Below are 14,823 nucleotides of genomic sequence, written 5' to 3'. Positions count from 1 at the left end.
GGGTTGGACCCTGTGGGTGCAGTTCGCACCCGAATCCTGAGGTGTCAGAGTGGCAGGCTGCAGCTATAAGCCAGACCCCATGTCCCGCTGCATGGCTTCTGTTATGCCGGCATTGGGGAAGCACAACATGGAGGTCACATGGATTCATTCCCATACACTATATTAGCCAAAAGTTGACTTTGTGGAAATGTCTGGATGACCTAGTCCTGTAATACCAAACAAATGACCAAGGTTGTTTAACGTTTTACATCAAGTTAGATTAGGTTGGTTTACAGGGTATGGTTTAAAAACAGATTATGGAGTAAGAAAACCAGTGATGTGAAGACTTCAAGGACTGAGTTTGAATTCCCTTGTTCAAAATCAACCACTAGAGGGCATTAACCCCCATATCTGACAGATGGTCAGAAATCAGCAACTTAAACAACTGGGGAAAGATGCATAACAAGGGTGCCAGGTTCTCTTAGGTAGTCTAGTGCATTCCCACACCTCAACATTCTCTCAAAACCCTTCATGGGTCTGCTCACTCTTCGGCCGTGCAGTGTCTTCCCACTTCTGACATCAGTGTAGTGAACTTGGTGGTGGTCTGACTCTGAATACAATAACACCACTGTCTGCCTCTGAATACCCGGATTTATGTTTATCCATGCAGCATTGTAACAAAGCACTGCAGGTATGATTGAATTCGAGTATAATTCATATTCATACCAAATTTGATCTATTGTTTGTTTTATTTATCATATTTATGGACCTTTGATTTATATAATATTTTAGGTAGAGGAATAGATAACGTAATATATGCAAGCACGCGCCATAGTGCGCATACAGAATCCGCATCATCATAATATTTTTAGGAGGAAAAAGCACCAAACATCACTGAATATCCGACCAACCTCCTTGACGTCAGATAGTTGCCCTTGTATGAGAGAGATGTCTACTTCCTCGAATTTGAGATTTCCAAAAGCACAGGAAACAACTTAAGTACATCATTTACTTTTTCGTCCGTCGTTTCCAGGTGAAATGAGGTAAGGACACAAAGCTTTGTCTTGCCCAATTTCGGAATGAAATAAGAATTTTGCCGCAGAGACCTCTACTTGGACATACTTTAGGTTATGTTTATGTAGGAAACTTCCCCTTATCACAGAACTGCATAGAAAATCACCAAATGGTTAGTCGAGGGGCTTTATGTGGCTGAACATTGCGTGACTGTTAACATTCTTTTCAGTAGCCTAAGCCTATTATGCTCATTTATTCCAACAAGCCATTAACCACAACAGGATTTGTCAAGACTTGTTGAGGAGTTTTAGGAAAACATAAGACAAAGTTAAGAATTGAGTCGCGTAGTAGGCTGTATAAGGATTTGTTTTATTGCCAAACAAATACATATATATTATTCTTATAATTGTTGTATTCAAATAATGATAATTTATGTTGTATTGTCATGAGCTATTATGATGTTAAATACTGTAAAAGATGCCTTCTTGTGGAAGGTATGCATATCATAATTGTTTATAAATCTTGTATTAGTGTGTATTATTTTCTTTTCTAGGCTCAGCATTCGACTTGCTTACCTTTTCCTGTATAACCTGCTTCAGTTCTGTGGGCACACATGGATATTTGCAAACATGACAGCCAGGTTTCTCACATTTGGTGGAGGTAAGTTGTAGAGATCAGAGTCAAAACAGCAGAACTGGATAGTCTAGACCAGGGATGGGCAACTTCCACTGAACTCATAACGAGGCGCTGCAGGGGTCTGCTACCGGTGTGCTGATCTCGTTACTACTGTTATTCGTAAGTTTTATCATGCTTGATACTCGTGGTCGGAAAACCCGGAAGCGTGCTTTAAATGTCGGTAAAGCCTATACTTCAAGTAGGCTACGCGTTACTGCGCTATTACTCAGATCACATCTTTATGTTCCTTCATTCATTACGCACATGCAGTCAGAGCCGGCCTTAGCCTTTTGTCATAATTTTGAAAACATTTTCGCATCCCCCTCTTGACAGCTGAGAGAAATTGTTTTCGCTTTTGCAATTTTAAAGCGAGTTTGCTGCATTTCTACACATTTTGCCATGGAGAGGAGAGAAGATTTAGCATTTTATAACAGATTTCATGCAACTCTACACATTTTGCCAAAGGGTTCCCCTATGGGGACAAACCGAAGAACCCTATATGGTTATACTTATCACTTTTTTTTTACAAGAGTGGAGACCGAATCTAAAAGTGTTTGGGTGACAGTCAGTGACTTACATAACGAGGAAAACTGCTGCCATTAGTTGCCAATCCCTTGTCCTGACTCAAGAGCCTATTCATAAATGCTTTACGAGACTGTATAATGCAGTATGAGTAAAGGTAACGTATGAACCCGAACCGAATGTTCTTGTTTTCCAGACGCGCTTGCTGACACCTTCTATGCTGTGGGGGTTGTGATGAGTCTATGCCAGCTGTTGTCCGTGCTGGAGCTCTTCCACATCGCTGATGGGATCGAGAAGGCACGCCTTCTGCCACGGTTTGTTCAAGTGTGTGCCACTGCCAAGCTTAACACTGTGTTCTGTCTCTTTGGAGTCTGGGCCCTGTTCAAATACTACAAAGTGTACCCTTCATCCATTCATTGAGATTTTTCACTTCACCGATCAGACAAAATAGGACCGGTTAGAGCAATTCATCTCTGATTAGTGGTCCTGTTTGGTGTGTACACGACTGTACGTGACTGTGCAAGCAACAAATGGAGATAAGTGATGCACTATGTCATTTTGGAAAGCATAGTATGTCTGCAACGACTTCTGTGGTAGTAGTTCACGACAATATCAAAGACCTCAAAAGTAGTCTAATGCCAACGTTTTCTTGTCCAGGTTATGACCAGAAACTTCCTACTGTTTATGGTGATAGTCAGTCAAGAGGAGATCCAGAGTAAACCGGTTGTGTCTGCACAGTTTTACCTTTGGAATATTCTAGATCTGTTAAGGTATGTATATTTAATCGGAACAAAGACATTAAAAGGTTTTGGGTTGCACATTTTTGTCCTAACGTAGCACTAACATCCGATTCAACTATTCACCTAGCCCTTGATTAGTTAGGCTGGAACAGGTGTGTTGACCTGGCAGTATGGTGCCGTGACAACAACCTTTCCCTCAACCTCAGTAAAACCAAGGAGATGATCGTGGACTATAGGCACAGTCGTGAAGCCGTAGACTGTTCTCTCTGCTTCCGCATGGCAAGCGGTACCGGTGCATCAAGTCTGACACCAACAGTCTCCCGAACAGCTTCTATCCCCAAGCGATAAGACTTTTAAATAGCTAACAGAATGGCTTCACGCACTGTCTGAGTTGACCCTTGTATTTTATTTTTGCACTGTCTCTATGCACACTCACAGGACTCGACACATTCTCGCTCACTGACATGCCAACACACACAATGCACACATTAATACTGACTCTACATACGCGCACACATATAATCATAATTTACACTTCTGTTACTCTGTTGATCATATATCTGTATGCCTAGTCACCTTAGCTCTATACATATATACCTTTATCACTCCAGTACAGTATGTAACGGCGTTCGTCTGTTGAAGGAGAGTCGGACCAAAATGCAGCGTGGTGGTTACTCATGTTCTTTAATGAAACTTTGACGATACATGAAATAACTATAGAAATACAAAACAACAAACGGAACGAGAAAACCTATCACAGCCTATCTGGTGAACACTACACAGAGACAGGAACAATCACCCACAAAATACACAGTGAAACCCAGGCTACCTAAATATGGTTCCCAATCAGAGACAACGAGAATCACCTGACTCTGATTGAGAACCGCCTCAGGCAGCCAAGCCTATGCTAGACACACCCCTAATCAACCACAATCCCAATGCCTACAAAAAACCCAATACGACAACACAATAAACCCATGTCACACCCTGGCCTGAACAAATAATTAAAGAAAACACAAAATACTAAGACCAAGGCGTGACACAGTATCCTTCAGAAAGTTCAGAAAGTGTTCACACCCCTTGACTTTTTCCACATTTTGTTGTGTGACAAAGTGGGATTCAAATGGATTTAACTGTATTTTTTTGTTCACAATCTACACAAAATACTCTGTAATGTCAAAGTGGAATAAAACTTCTAACATTTGTAAAAGATGAATGAAAAATAAAATGAATATATCTTGATTAGATGAGTCTTCAACCCCCTAAATCCGTGTGTTAGAATCACCTTTGGTAGTGATTGCAGCTGTGAGTCTTTCTGGTTAATATGTCTTTAACAGCTTTTCACACCTCGATTGTACAACATTTCAATTACTCTTTTCAAAATTCTTCAAGCTCTGTCAAATTGATTGTAGATCATTGCTGGACAACCATTTTCAGGTCTTGCCATAGATTTTCAAGCAGATTTATGTCAAAACTGTAACTCGGCCACTCAGAAACATTCACTGTCTTCTTGGTGAGCAACTCCAGTGTAGATTTGGCCTTGTGTTTTTGGTTATTGTCCTGCTGAAAGGTAAATTCATTACATTTACATACATTTTCATCTCCTAGTGTCTGATGGAAAGCAGACTGAACCAGGTTTTCCTCTAGGATTTTGCCTGTGCTTAGCTCCATTCAGTGTATTTTTTATCCTCAAAACTCCCCAGTCCTTAATGATTACAAGCATACCCATAACATGATGCAGCCTCCACTATGCTTGAAAATATAGAGAGTGGTACTCATTAATGTGTTGGATTGGATTTGCCCAAAACATAACAATTTGTTTTCAGGAAAAAAAAGTTAATTGCTTTGCCAATTTTTTTACAGTATAACTGTAAACTGTAAATCTTGTTGCCTTGTTGCAACAAGATGCATGTTTTGGAATATTTTCTATTTTGCAAGGCTTACTTCTTTACTGACTTATTTTCCGTTAGGTTAGTATTGTGGAGTAACTCAAATGTTGTTGATCTATCCTCGGTTTTCATCTATCACAGCCATTAAACTCTGTAACTGTTTTAAAGTCACCGTTGGCCTCATGGTGAAATCCCTGAGTGGATTCCTTCCTCTCCGGCAACTGAGTTAGGAAGAACGCCTGTATCTGTGTAGTGACTGGGTGTATTGATACACCATGCAATGTGTGATTAATAACTTCACCGTGCTTAAAGGGATATTCAATGTCAGCTTTTTTTTTACCCATCTACCAATAGGTGCCCTTCTTTGCAAAGCATTGGAAAACCTCCCTGGTCTTTGTGGTTGATTCTGTGTTTGAAATGCACTGCTCAACTGATAATTGTATGTGTGGGGTACAGAGATGAGGTAGTCATTCAAAAACCATGTTAAACACTATTATTGCACACAGTGAGTGAGTCCATGCAACTTATATGATTTGTTAAGCACATTTTTACTCGTGAACTTATTTAGTCTTGCCATAACAAAGGGGTTGAATACTTATTGACACAAGACATTTCAGCGTTTCATTTGTAGTTCATTTGAAACATATAATTCCACTTTGACATTATGGGGTAATGTGTGTAGGCCAGTGACACAAACATTTAATCAATTTTACATTCAGGCTCTAACAGAATGTGTAAAATGTCAAGGGGTGTGAATACTTTCTGCAAGCACTGTAGCTTCTCACTTTCTCTTTCTTATTTCTTGTGTGTTTTTGTTCTACCTTATGTCATTTTTAGTGCTACATTGATATTGGTTACTGCATGGTTGGGTTTTGAGCTTGCATGAAAGGCATTTCACTGTTCTTGTGCATGTGACATTAACACTTGAAACGAGTGTTAAGATGGAACAAAAATGTGCACCACTCCAATGGTTGCTAAAGGGTTGACTTTTGGTTCTGTCTGGCATTTGCAGGTACCCCCATGTTCTCCTGTGTTTGATGGGCACGGATTCCTTTGGCATGCTGTGGGCTCGATACACCCTATCCATCCCCATCTACATAGTCTCAGTCATCACAGAAGGTTCATATGTTACTATTATTTTACATAAGGCGCACTCAGTAAGATTTCATTACCACAGCTCAGTGATTATTTCAACTATTAAAATACACCTCCTGGTTTTTTAACTAGATTCTTGCAGGGATGTGAATATGGTTACAAAAAAGACAATATCCGAATGAACTTGCTGTTTTTATACAGTGGGGGTTTGAGACAGATGCTTTGACAGTAAACATTAAACAGTGGTTTTATAGGTTGCTTGGAATGTTATTTTTCTCTCACAGAATTTAGTTCCTGACCAACAGATTCATTAGACTAACTACAGACTCAGGGCTCGTTGCAGCTTACGGAATGCCCCTTTAAAGGGCCAATCTGCAGTTGAAACAATAACAAAGCTTCGACCCCATCACTCTTTTAGTAAAGAGATATGAGGGATAGAGTTTGAGAAATGTAACCACTCTCAAATGTATAGACAGAGCTATGGATAAAATAACTGATGTTATCAAAACCATGTTTTGAGGCTATACAGCATTTGTTTACATTTATGTTGTTTACAAACATTGTAGTAAAACAAGATTATATGTTGGGTTCTGATGGGGTACGACGGTTGAACTAAGCTCATGAGGCATTTCTAAGTTCTTTTTTTGAGGGGAGAGAAGATAGAGAAATGTAATAGTACACTTTCACTTGGTGTGTTTTAATCTCCACTCAGCGTCTTGTTTTATCCTATTACAGTCGGTGATGATGTGTCAGGCGCATTAGTCAGGCGTTGCATGTTGTGAGGAAATAATATTTAGAGCAGACAGGAAGTGAGTTGGCACAGCAGGCTGACCAAGATATTAAAGACAGGAAATGGGACACATTCCAACTTCTTTAGGCGCCTGTGTGTGTTTTTTTAGACAGTACAGAGTACATGCATTTTGCCTAAACAACTTCTGTGTTTTAACAGTAGACCATAGACATTTTTGCAATTTTACCTTCCACTTGGTCTATTTTGTGTATCGAAGAGTGTGTGCGAAGAATCATTCTGCTTTGGTCTTTTCCAGGCATTACCATTCACCAATCACTGCCTTACTTTGAGTCATTGGGAACATACTCATTCCAGCTCAGCCTGCCGGTGTCTGCAGGCATTTACTTCCCTATCCTCCTGAAGGCATACTTACCTTTACTGGCTGTTGGTAAGTTAACAGATTTAGCTTCCTTAGCAGATCCTAAAGGCGCAAGCTGAATGAAACTGGACGAGCCATTTACAAAAATGGAACGTTTCTGTAATGAATTCCTTAAATGAGTTCCACTATGTCTGACGGAAACAAAGCACTGCATTCCACAGGAAGAACCTCATACCAATGTTTAAGCATGGTGGTGGTAGTGTGATGGTTTGGGGATGCTTTGCAGCCTCAGGACCTGGATGACTTGCCATCATTGAAGGAACCATGAATTCTGCTCTGTATCAGAGAATTCCAAAGGAGAATGTCAGGCCATCTGTCCGTGAGCTGAAGCTGAATCGCAGATGGTTCATGCAGCAAAGACAATCATCCAAAACACACAAGCAAGTCTACATCAGAATAGCTCAAAAGCAACGCATTCCAAGTTCTGGAATGGCCTAGTCCAGGGGGTCCTAGACTTTTTTGTCCCACGACCCCATTTTGATATCTGAAAATCCTCACAACCATGTGAAAAAAAATCTGTACATGACAGCCAATGTTTACTTTTTTTATTTGGGGCCATGGCGGTCAATTGAAAAACATTCGGTCAATTGTCTTCTCAGTCAATTGGAAATTAGTCTGACAATGTATCTTATCTCACCACCACTAATGAGATGGGTGTGCTTAATGCATGTCGCCGTCGGAGCTTCTCAAAGTCAGGGGGCGTGGTCGACACTGCACTCCTCATCTCCGCTGTCACATCCAACCTGGATCGACATTTGGTTTTAATGCAGATGATTGCGCTGAATACAGCTTCACACAGATATGAGCTGGCGAAGGGTACCATGAGTTTTGTGCTGCTTTCAAGACAACTAGGATACAAGGTCAAATCATGACGCTTAGTGATCTTCAAGTCGGGAAGTCGGAGCTCTAAAAAGAGGCCAGAGTTCCCGAGTTGGAATTCCAAGTTGGATAGATTTTTTCCTCTCCGAGCTCATTTTTCCCCCAGAGTTCCCAGTTGTTTTGAATGCAGTGAAGTCAGATGTCAGAGATTTCTGAGTTCCCAGTTGTCTTGAATGCAGTGAATATCAGAGATTTCTTGAGTTGTTTTGAACAGTGATGATTTCTGTATTTTGAAAGTTACAAATCTTGAAAAGTTCATTGCTTACAAGCAAAATATTTAGGAATTATGTCAACAATGAACTAAATACAAAAAAAGCTAATTATTAGAATCAGGTGTGCTAGATGAGAGGTGGGGTGAAAACTTACAGGACAGTAGCTCTCCAGGAACAGAGAAACAAAACTCGTTCTTAGAGACCTGTGAATGCATTCGGTCACATGACAGCTCGATCAGCTGTTCGATTTTACTTACGGGCATGTCAACTGAGCCAGGATCACAGTGAAACTTCCAAGTGTTGGGAGGTGAGCAGTCATCACTCGTGTGAGCCGAGGGAAGGGGGCATGGTTCGCTTTTGAAAGACTCTCAAATAAGAATTCTTTCATATGAATCCACCGATTCAGTCACTCATCTGTAGACTGTTTTTTCAAATGTATTTCCCCTGCATGCTTGCGTTCAGTTCATTCAGTTTCACAAGTGTCTGTTACATAGGCAAGGATACATTTTATTTTCGTTAGTCTTTTTAAAATTACATTTTTTAACACATCCATTGTAAATGACAACGGTTCCTCTCAATGCGAAAAATCTTTCAAACACTCCACCTTGATAACCGCCAAGCATGGGTATGAAATAGATCATTGTCATCCTCGGATCCCATATCTCCACATAGTGTTGCGAACTGGCGTGCGCGCAGTGGATTGTGGTTTGATGTAGTTTTACAATCGAAGTTACCTGCTGCAGTACACATCCGAGTTCTGTTCTCAGGTCTTTTTCCGCCAGTTGCTCTCGGTGTATCCACTATAGCTCAGTGGGTGTATCATACAATGCGTCCATATGGCAGAGTGAGACACATTCATAACTAGCGTGTAGAGGCCTGCCCGCCGTTCCGCTGTAGATGGAGCCCAATCTGTGCAAAAGCCCACCATTCGAAACCCTGGAATCTGTTTATCAATAGAGGCACACAGCAAACTAAATATCCCATGTACCCTTTCATGCTCGGGAATCATGAGACGCATCATCATCGCATCTGCCGACGTGTATAGCGAACAAAAAGTCAATACATGGGCATCTCGGCCCTCACAGCTAACGTCCATTTGGAGAGCATAACCTGGGGAGTTGAGTCCAGCTTCAGTTCTCTCTTGATTGCTAGCAATATCATAAATTCTTCATTGAACAGTCTTATATAACAATGGTATGAAGCGAGTTTCTGTGCCTCTGCCTCCCCACTCATTGTTTCCACCAAATCAAATGCCAAGCTTTTCACCATGGGAATGATTTATGTGCAATGGTCAAGTGCTGCCTTTTCCCACTATTTAAAGGTCGCTCTGGTTCTTTTAGATTTTAATAATTTTCACTTACATTTTTAAGATTAACCACATTACAATGATTTTGAGATAAAAAATAATAGTCTTTGTAAGTATATATTTTTTTCTCAGGATTTTGGAAATTCTCCTGTTACCCAATTTTCATATTAGGTGACCCCACATGGGGTTGCGACCCCTAGTTTGGGAACCACTAGCCTAGTGGCCACTACCAAAACCCAATTGAGATGTTGTGGCAGGACCTGAAACTAGCAGTTCATGGTCGAAAACCCACAAATATCATTGAGTTAAAGCAGTTCCGCATGGAAGTGTGGGCCAAAATTCCTCAACAGGGATGTGATAGAGACTGATCGACATTGCAGCTAAAGGTGGCACAAACAGTTACTGAGTGTAAGGGGGCAATTACTTTTTTCACACAGAGGCATTGGGTGTTGCATAACCTTGTTAATTAAATAAATGAAATAAGTATCAACATTTAGTCATTTGTTCACTCAGGTTCCCTTTATCTAATATTAGGATTTGGTTGAAGATCTGATAACATTCAGTGTCAGAAATATGCCAAAAAAAAAAATAGAGAACATCAGAAAGTAAGCAAATACTTTTTCACAGCACTTTCACAGCTCCCGTATGGAATATTTTATATTCAACTACTTGCCCTGCCCATTAACAAACCTGTTAACTGTGACAACCTTTTGTCTTTCTAGGGGCTTGTGTAACAGTGTGGCATTCGCTGAGGGCGAGAGAACTGCGTCTTGACAAGTGGAATAAGAAGATTAAAAGGAAATGAGGTGGATTTCTTTTTGCAGGATATATCACTTCGGGAGTTACTTAATAAGACATGAAGACGTTATGACCCAACAGCAAATGAGAACATCTTCCTAAGAAGCCTTCTTTGCACAACATCGCTTTGATGAGGTCACACTTTCGGGAATAGTTGGATAAGCAAAATGTTTATAAACGTGTTCAGTTGAGAAACTTGCTGGTCTCTTCTTCCAAGGCTTGATGTCCAATCTAAGCACTACTTAGTCTAAAATGAACAAAGCATCAGAAAATCAGTTTGTGTTAACATCTCAAGTGCTTTAATGAGGAACTCAGTGTTGCACAACAAGTCTTTTTCTCAGTAATGTTAGTAAAGTAAACAATTGCACAGTACACACACACACACACACACACACACACACACACACACACACACACACACACACACACACACACACACACACACACACACACACACACACACACACACACACACACACACACACCTTGTCATGGGGGAAAATAGATTGTTTCATGACCAAACCATCTCACTGTTGAAAGCCCCACCTTAAAGCCAGGGCAGGCACAGGGGTGTCTAGGCTATCTCCACAAGGCTAGATTCCTTAGTTGCTTCATCCATATTTTATATATACCCATTGATTCTTGAAGACTAACTTGCCTCATGAGTTTTGTTCAATTGTTGTACTTTATCAGAACCCAAAATCTACTCCAATGTAAAAAATAAATTATCCAAACACTGTATAGCCTCAAAACATAGTTCAAACTATAAATGTTGATATAATGGATGGTCAGTCCTTACATCCATAGCTCGGTCTATGAATTTGTGAGCGGTTACATTTCTTCAGGCCCATCCCTCAGCTTTTTACCAAAACAATCAAGGATTCTAGCTTTAAGCAGGACACCTCAGAGTGGGGGAATTATTCTTCTCCTCCCTCTCAAATTCCATCCCTAACCCCCAAGTCACCTCTGCGGCTGCTACCCTGGGATACTGCCCACAATATACTGCTACATGCAGACCAAGGCAGTGAGTGTTTGAAGCGTCAAAGCTGAAGAAGGTCAGGCTGGGCAGAATGGCTGTGATGTCACTTCCTGTGAGCCTAGAGGAAAGCAGGAAGTTGGTCCAGGTCACCAACCGTACGCTCGCGTCCACACCGCTTTTTTCTTGAAATCCGTGGAGGACTTCAGAGCCAGCAAGGCAGCTGTACAGAAAGGCGAGAGAAATATCAGTGGGGTGTGAGAAACCAGTGGTCAAAATCAAAAAGCCCTTTGGTCTTGAAATACTGCATGTACTTCCTATTTTTCCATATAAAAGTGTCTGCTAAATGACCATATTATGAATTGGACATTGAGCTTTGTGGCGCTGTGTCTCACCTTTGGCAGTGTTGATGGAAGTCTCTGACAGACCAGTTTCCGGACCTTCGGTGATGCTGAAAAGCCAATCTATGAACTAAGAACCACACAAAAATAGTTTTCTCATAGGTAAACACCGTCTGCTACCAATTCACTGACATTATTCATCTCTTATTTTGTTTAGAGCAGTGCGTAGTAGTGTCTTTTGTGATCTGTTTCAACATAGTGAACCTCATTGTCATCACACAAACAAAATGATCAATGTGTGGAGGTTGGGGACCTACCTTCTGTGACTGTTCCCTCCAGGGCTCTTTAGCCAATAGCTGCCTCAGGCTGTGGGGCAATCCCAACAGGCATAGCGAGACTGACTGCTCGGCCAGCACGGCGTCACCGTAGAGAGCGTGAGGTAGACCGGGCGGCTCTGATCCCTGCTGCCATGGAAACCACTGGGTCCTAACGCCCAGAAGGAGGGGCATGGTGTGGTCGCCCCAGGAGATCACCGCCGCAGCGAATACCTGGAGCAGGAAGTCAGTGGCCTGCACAGGATGATGGGGTAATGGAGTCCAGGTTATTCAGCCCAAGTATATGCAACACACAATAGACTACCTGATTTAAAGACTACACACTGTGCACTTGGCAATTAAACGACTATAAAAGCATACCAATGCTAACAAATAGAAGTCAGAAATCATACCATTCCTTGAAATACCACAGCTACAACTTCACGAGGGTCGACATTCCAAAGTAATTCCTGAATGATAGCCATTCAACCACAGACCTGCAGCACATACAGCGACCTCCAAAAGTATTGGGACAGTGACAAATGTTGTTGTTGTTTTGGCTATCTACTCCAGCACTTTGGAATTGAAAATATACAATGACAGTGAGGTTAACATGCAGACGGTCAGCTTTAATTTGAGGGTATTTTCATCCATATCAGGTGTACCATTTAGAATTTACAGCACCTTTTGTACACAGTCCCCCCCATTTTAGGGGACCGAAAGTATATACAGTGCATTCAGAAAGTATTCAGACCCCTTAACTTTCCCCACATTGTTACTTTACAGCCTTATTCTAAAATGTATTAAATTGTTTTACACACAATACCTAATAATGACAAAGCAAAAACTGTTTTTTAGAAATGTTAGAAAATGTATTTAAAATAAAAAACTGAAATATCACATTTACACAAGTATTCAGACCCTTTGGTCAGTACTTTGTTACACCTTTGGCAGCGAGATTATTTGGGGAGTTTCTCCCATTCTTCTCTGAGGATCCTCAAGCTCTGTCAGGTTTGATGGGGAGCGTTGCTGCACAGCTATTTTCAAGGCTCTCCAGAGATATTAAATCGGGTTCAAGTCCGGGCTCTGTCATGGCCATTCAAGGACATTTGAAGACTTGTCCCTAAGCCACTCCTGCGTTGTCTTGGCTGTGTGCTTAGGGTCCTTGTCCTGTTGGAAGGTGAACCTTCACCCCAGTCTGAGGTCCTCTGGAGCACTCTGGAGCAGGTTTTCATCAAGGACCTCTCTGTAATTTGCTCCGTTCATCTTTCCCTTGATCCTGACTAGTCTCTCAGTCCCTGCTGCTGAAAAACATCCCCACAGCATGATGCTGCCACTACCATGTTTTACCGTGGGGGATTGGTGCCAGGTTTCCTCCAGATGTGACGCTTGGCATTCAGGCCAAAGAGTTCAATCTTGGTTTCATCAGACCAGAGAACTTGTTTCTCATGGTCAGAGTCCTTTAGGTCCCTTTTGGCAAACTCCAAGTGGGCGGTCATGTGCCTTTTACTGAGGAGTGGCTTCCGTAAGGCCACTCTACCAGAAATGACTGATTGGTGGAGTGCTGCAGAGATGGTTGTCCTTCTGGAATGTTCTCCCATCGCCACAGAGGAACACAGCCTGGAGCTCTGTCAGAGTGACTAATGGGTTCTTGGTCACCTCCCTGAGCAAGGTCCTTCTCCCCCGATTGCTTATATTGGCTGGTCGGCCAGCTCTAGGAAGAGTGTTGGTGGTTACAAATATCTTCCAATTAAGAATGATGGAGGCCACTGTGTTCTTGGGGACCTTCAATACTGTATACATTTTTTGGTACCCTTCACCAGATCATGGCTTGGTTTTTGCTCTGACATGCACTGTCAGCTGTGGGACCTTATATAGACAGCTGTGTGCCTTTCTAAATCATGTCCAATCAATTGATTTTACCACAGGTGGACTCCAATAAAGTTGTAGAAACATCTCAAGGATGATCAATGGAAACAGGATGCACCTGAGCTCAATTTCAAGTCTCATAGCAAATGGTCTGAATATTTATGCAAATAAGATATCAGTTTTATATTTTTAATACATTTGCAAAAATATCTAAAAACCTGTTTTCTCATTGTCATTTATGGGTTAGTGTGTAGATGAGGATTAGTTTTAAATAATTGAATCCATTTTAGAATATGGCTGTTAACTTAACAAAATGTGGAAAAGGGGCAGGGGTCTGAATTATTGCACCGTATGTGTATTAAAGTAGTCAAACATTAAGTATTTGGTCCCATATTCATAGCACTCAATGACTACATCAAGCTTGTGACTACAAATTTGGTGGATTCATTTGCTGTTTGTTTTGGTTGTGTTTCAGATTTTTATACCCAATCGAAATAAATGGTAAATAGTGTGTCTTTTTGGAGTTACTTTTATTGTAAATCAGAATAGAATATATTTCTAAACACTTCTACATTAATGTGAATGCAACCATGATTACGGATAATCCTGAATGAACCGTGAATAATGATGAGTGAGAAAGTTACTGTCCCAATACTTTGAGCTCACTGTACCAATATCACACCTGCACGTGAACTCTAAACATACCAGCTGTCCCATGTATCAATTCACACACATGTGCACACACACACACACACACGCACACACACACACACACACACACACACAGCACCTGTGTATGTGCTTCTGAGAATAGTGTTAATATACTTTACTGACCTGCCTGGTGTCTCCACACTTGACAGCGGTCACTCCGTAAGCAACATTTCTTATGAGTCCCATCAGCTCCAAAAGCCACTCCATTCGTTTGGACACACCTAGAAAGTGTACTTGTTATAAACCAGGGTTTCCTTCTAAACCTGCACAAGCACATGCGATCCAACTAATAAAGAGAATGGATTCGCAAAGTATTTCAAGTCATGTGTGCTTT

At 41.2% G+C, this 14,823-nt stretch overlaps 2 protein-coding genes across 3 annotated transcripts in view; one reads left to right on the top strand and one right to left on the bottom strand.

Moving 5' to 3' along the window:
• Positions 1-805: 805 nt before the first annotated feature.
• Positions 806-10,474, top strand: hacd4 (3-hydroxyacyl-CoA dehydratase 4). Its single transcript, XM_035753108.2, has 7 exons — positions 806-1,022; positions 1,547-1,653; positions 2,387-2,514; positions 2,848-2,960; positions 5,832-5,938; positions 6,961-7,092; positions 10,203-10,474. Exons 1-7 carry the CDS (start codon positions 1,018-1,020, stop codon positions 10,283-10,285), a joined length of 675 nt encoding a protein of 224 aa, XP_035609001.1. The 5' UTR covers positions 806-1,017; the 3' UTR covers positions 10,286-10,474.
• An 80-nt stretch (positions 10,475-10,554) lies between these two features.
• focad (focadhesin) overlaps positions 10,555-14,823 on the bottom strand; it is a 63,173-nt gene continuing 58,904 nt past the window's right edge. For both annotated transcript variants that reach the window (XM_035753029.2, XM_035753031.2), the window contains exons 40-43: positions 14,613-14,710; positions 11,913-12,164; positions 11,650-11,725; positions 10,555-11,477 (exon numbers count right to left, since the gene is read on the bottom strand). In XM_035753029.2, the coding sequence (XP_035608922.2) occupies positions 11,404-11,477; positions 11,650-11,725; positions 11,913-12,164; positions 14,613-14,710 (500 nt within the window). In that variant the 3' untranslated portion in view covers positions 10,555-11,403. The remainder of the gene's footprint in view (positions 11,478-11,649; positions 11,726-11,912; positions 12,165-14,612; positions 14,711-14,823) is intronic.

Source organism: Oncorhynchus keta, chromosome 35 (assembly GCF_023373465.1).
Source record: "Oncorhynchus keta strain PuntledgeMale-10-30-2019 chromosome 35, Oket_V2, whole genome shotgun sequence".
Classification (NCBI taxonomy): domain Eukaryota; kingdom Metazoa; phylum Chordata; class Actinopteri; order Salmoniformes; family Salmonidae; genus Oncorhynchus; species Oncorhynchus keta.
This window is presented reverse-complemented; position numbering and strand designations above follow the sequence as displayed.

Excerpts from the sequence above, each read along its gene's own strand:
- hacd4 (XM_035753108.2), top strand. Across the intron at positions 2,515-2,847 it reads TTCTGCCACGGTTTGTTCAA|GTTATGACCAGAAACTTCCT; the intron begins GTGTGTGCCACT and ends TTTCTTGTCCAG. Across the intron at positions 7,093-10,202 it reads CTTACCTTTACTGGCTGTTG|GGGCTTGTGTAACAGTGTGG; the intron begins GTAAGTTAACAG and ends TTGTCTTTCTAG.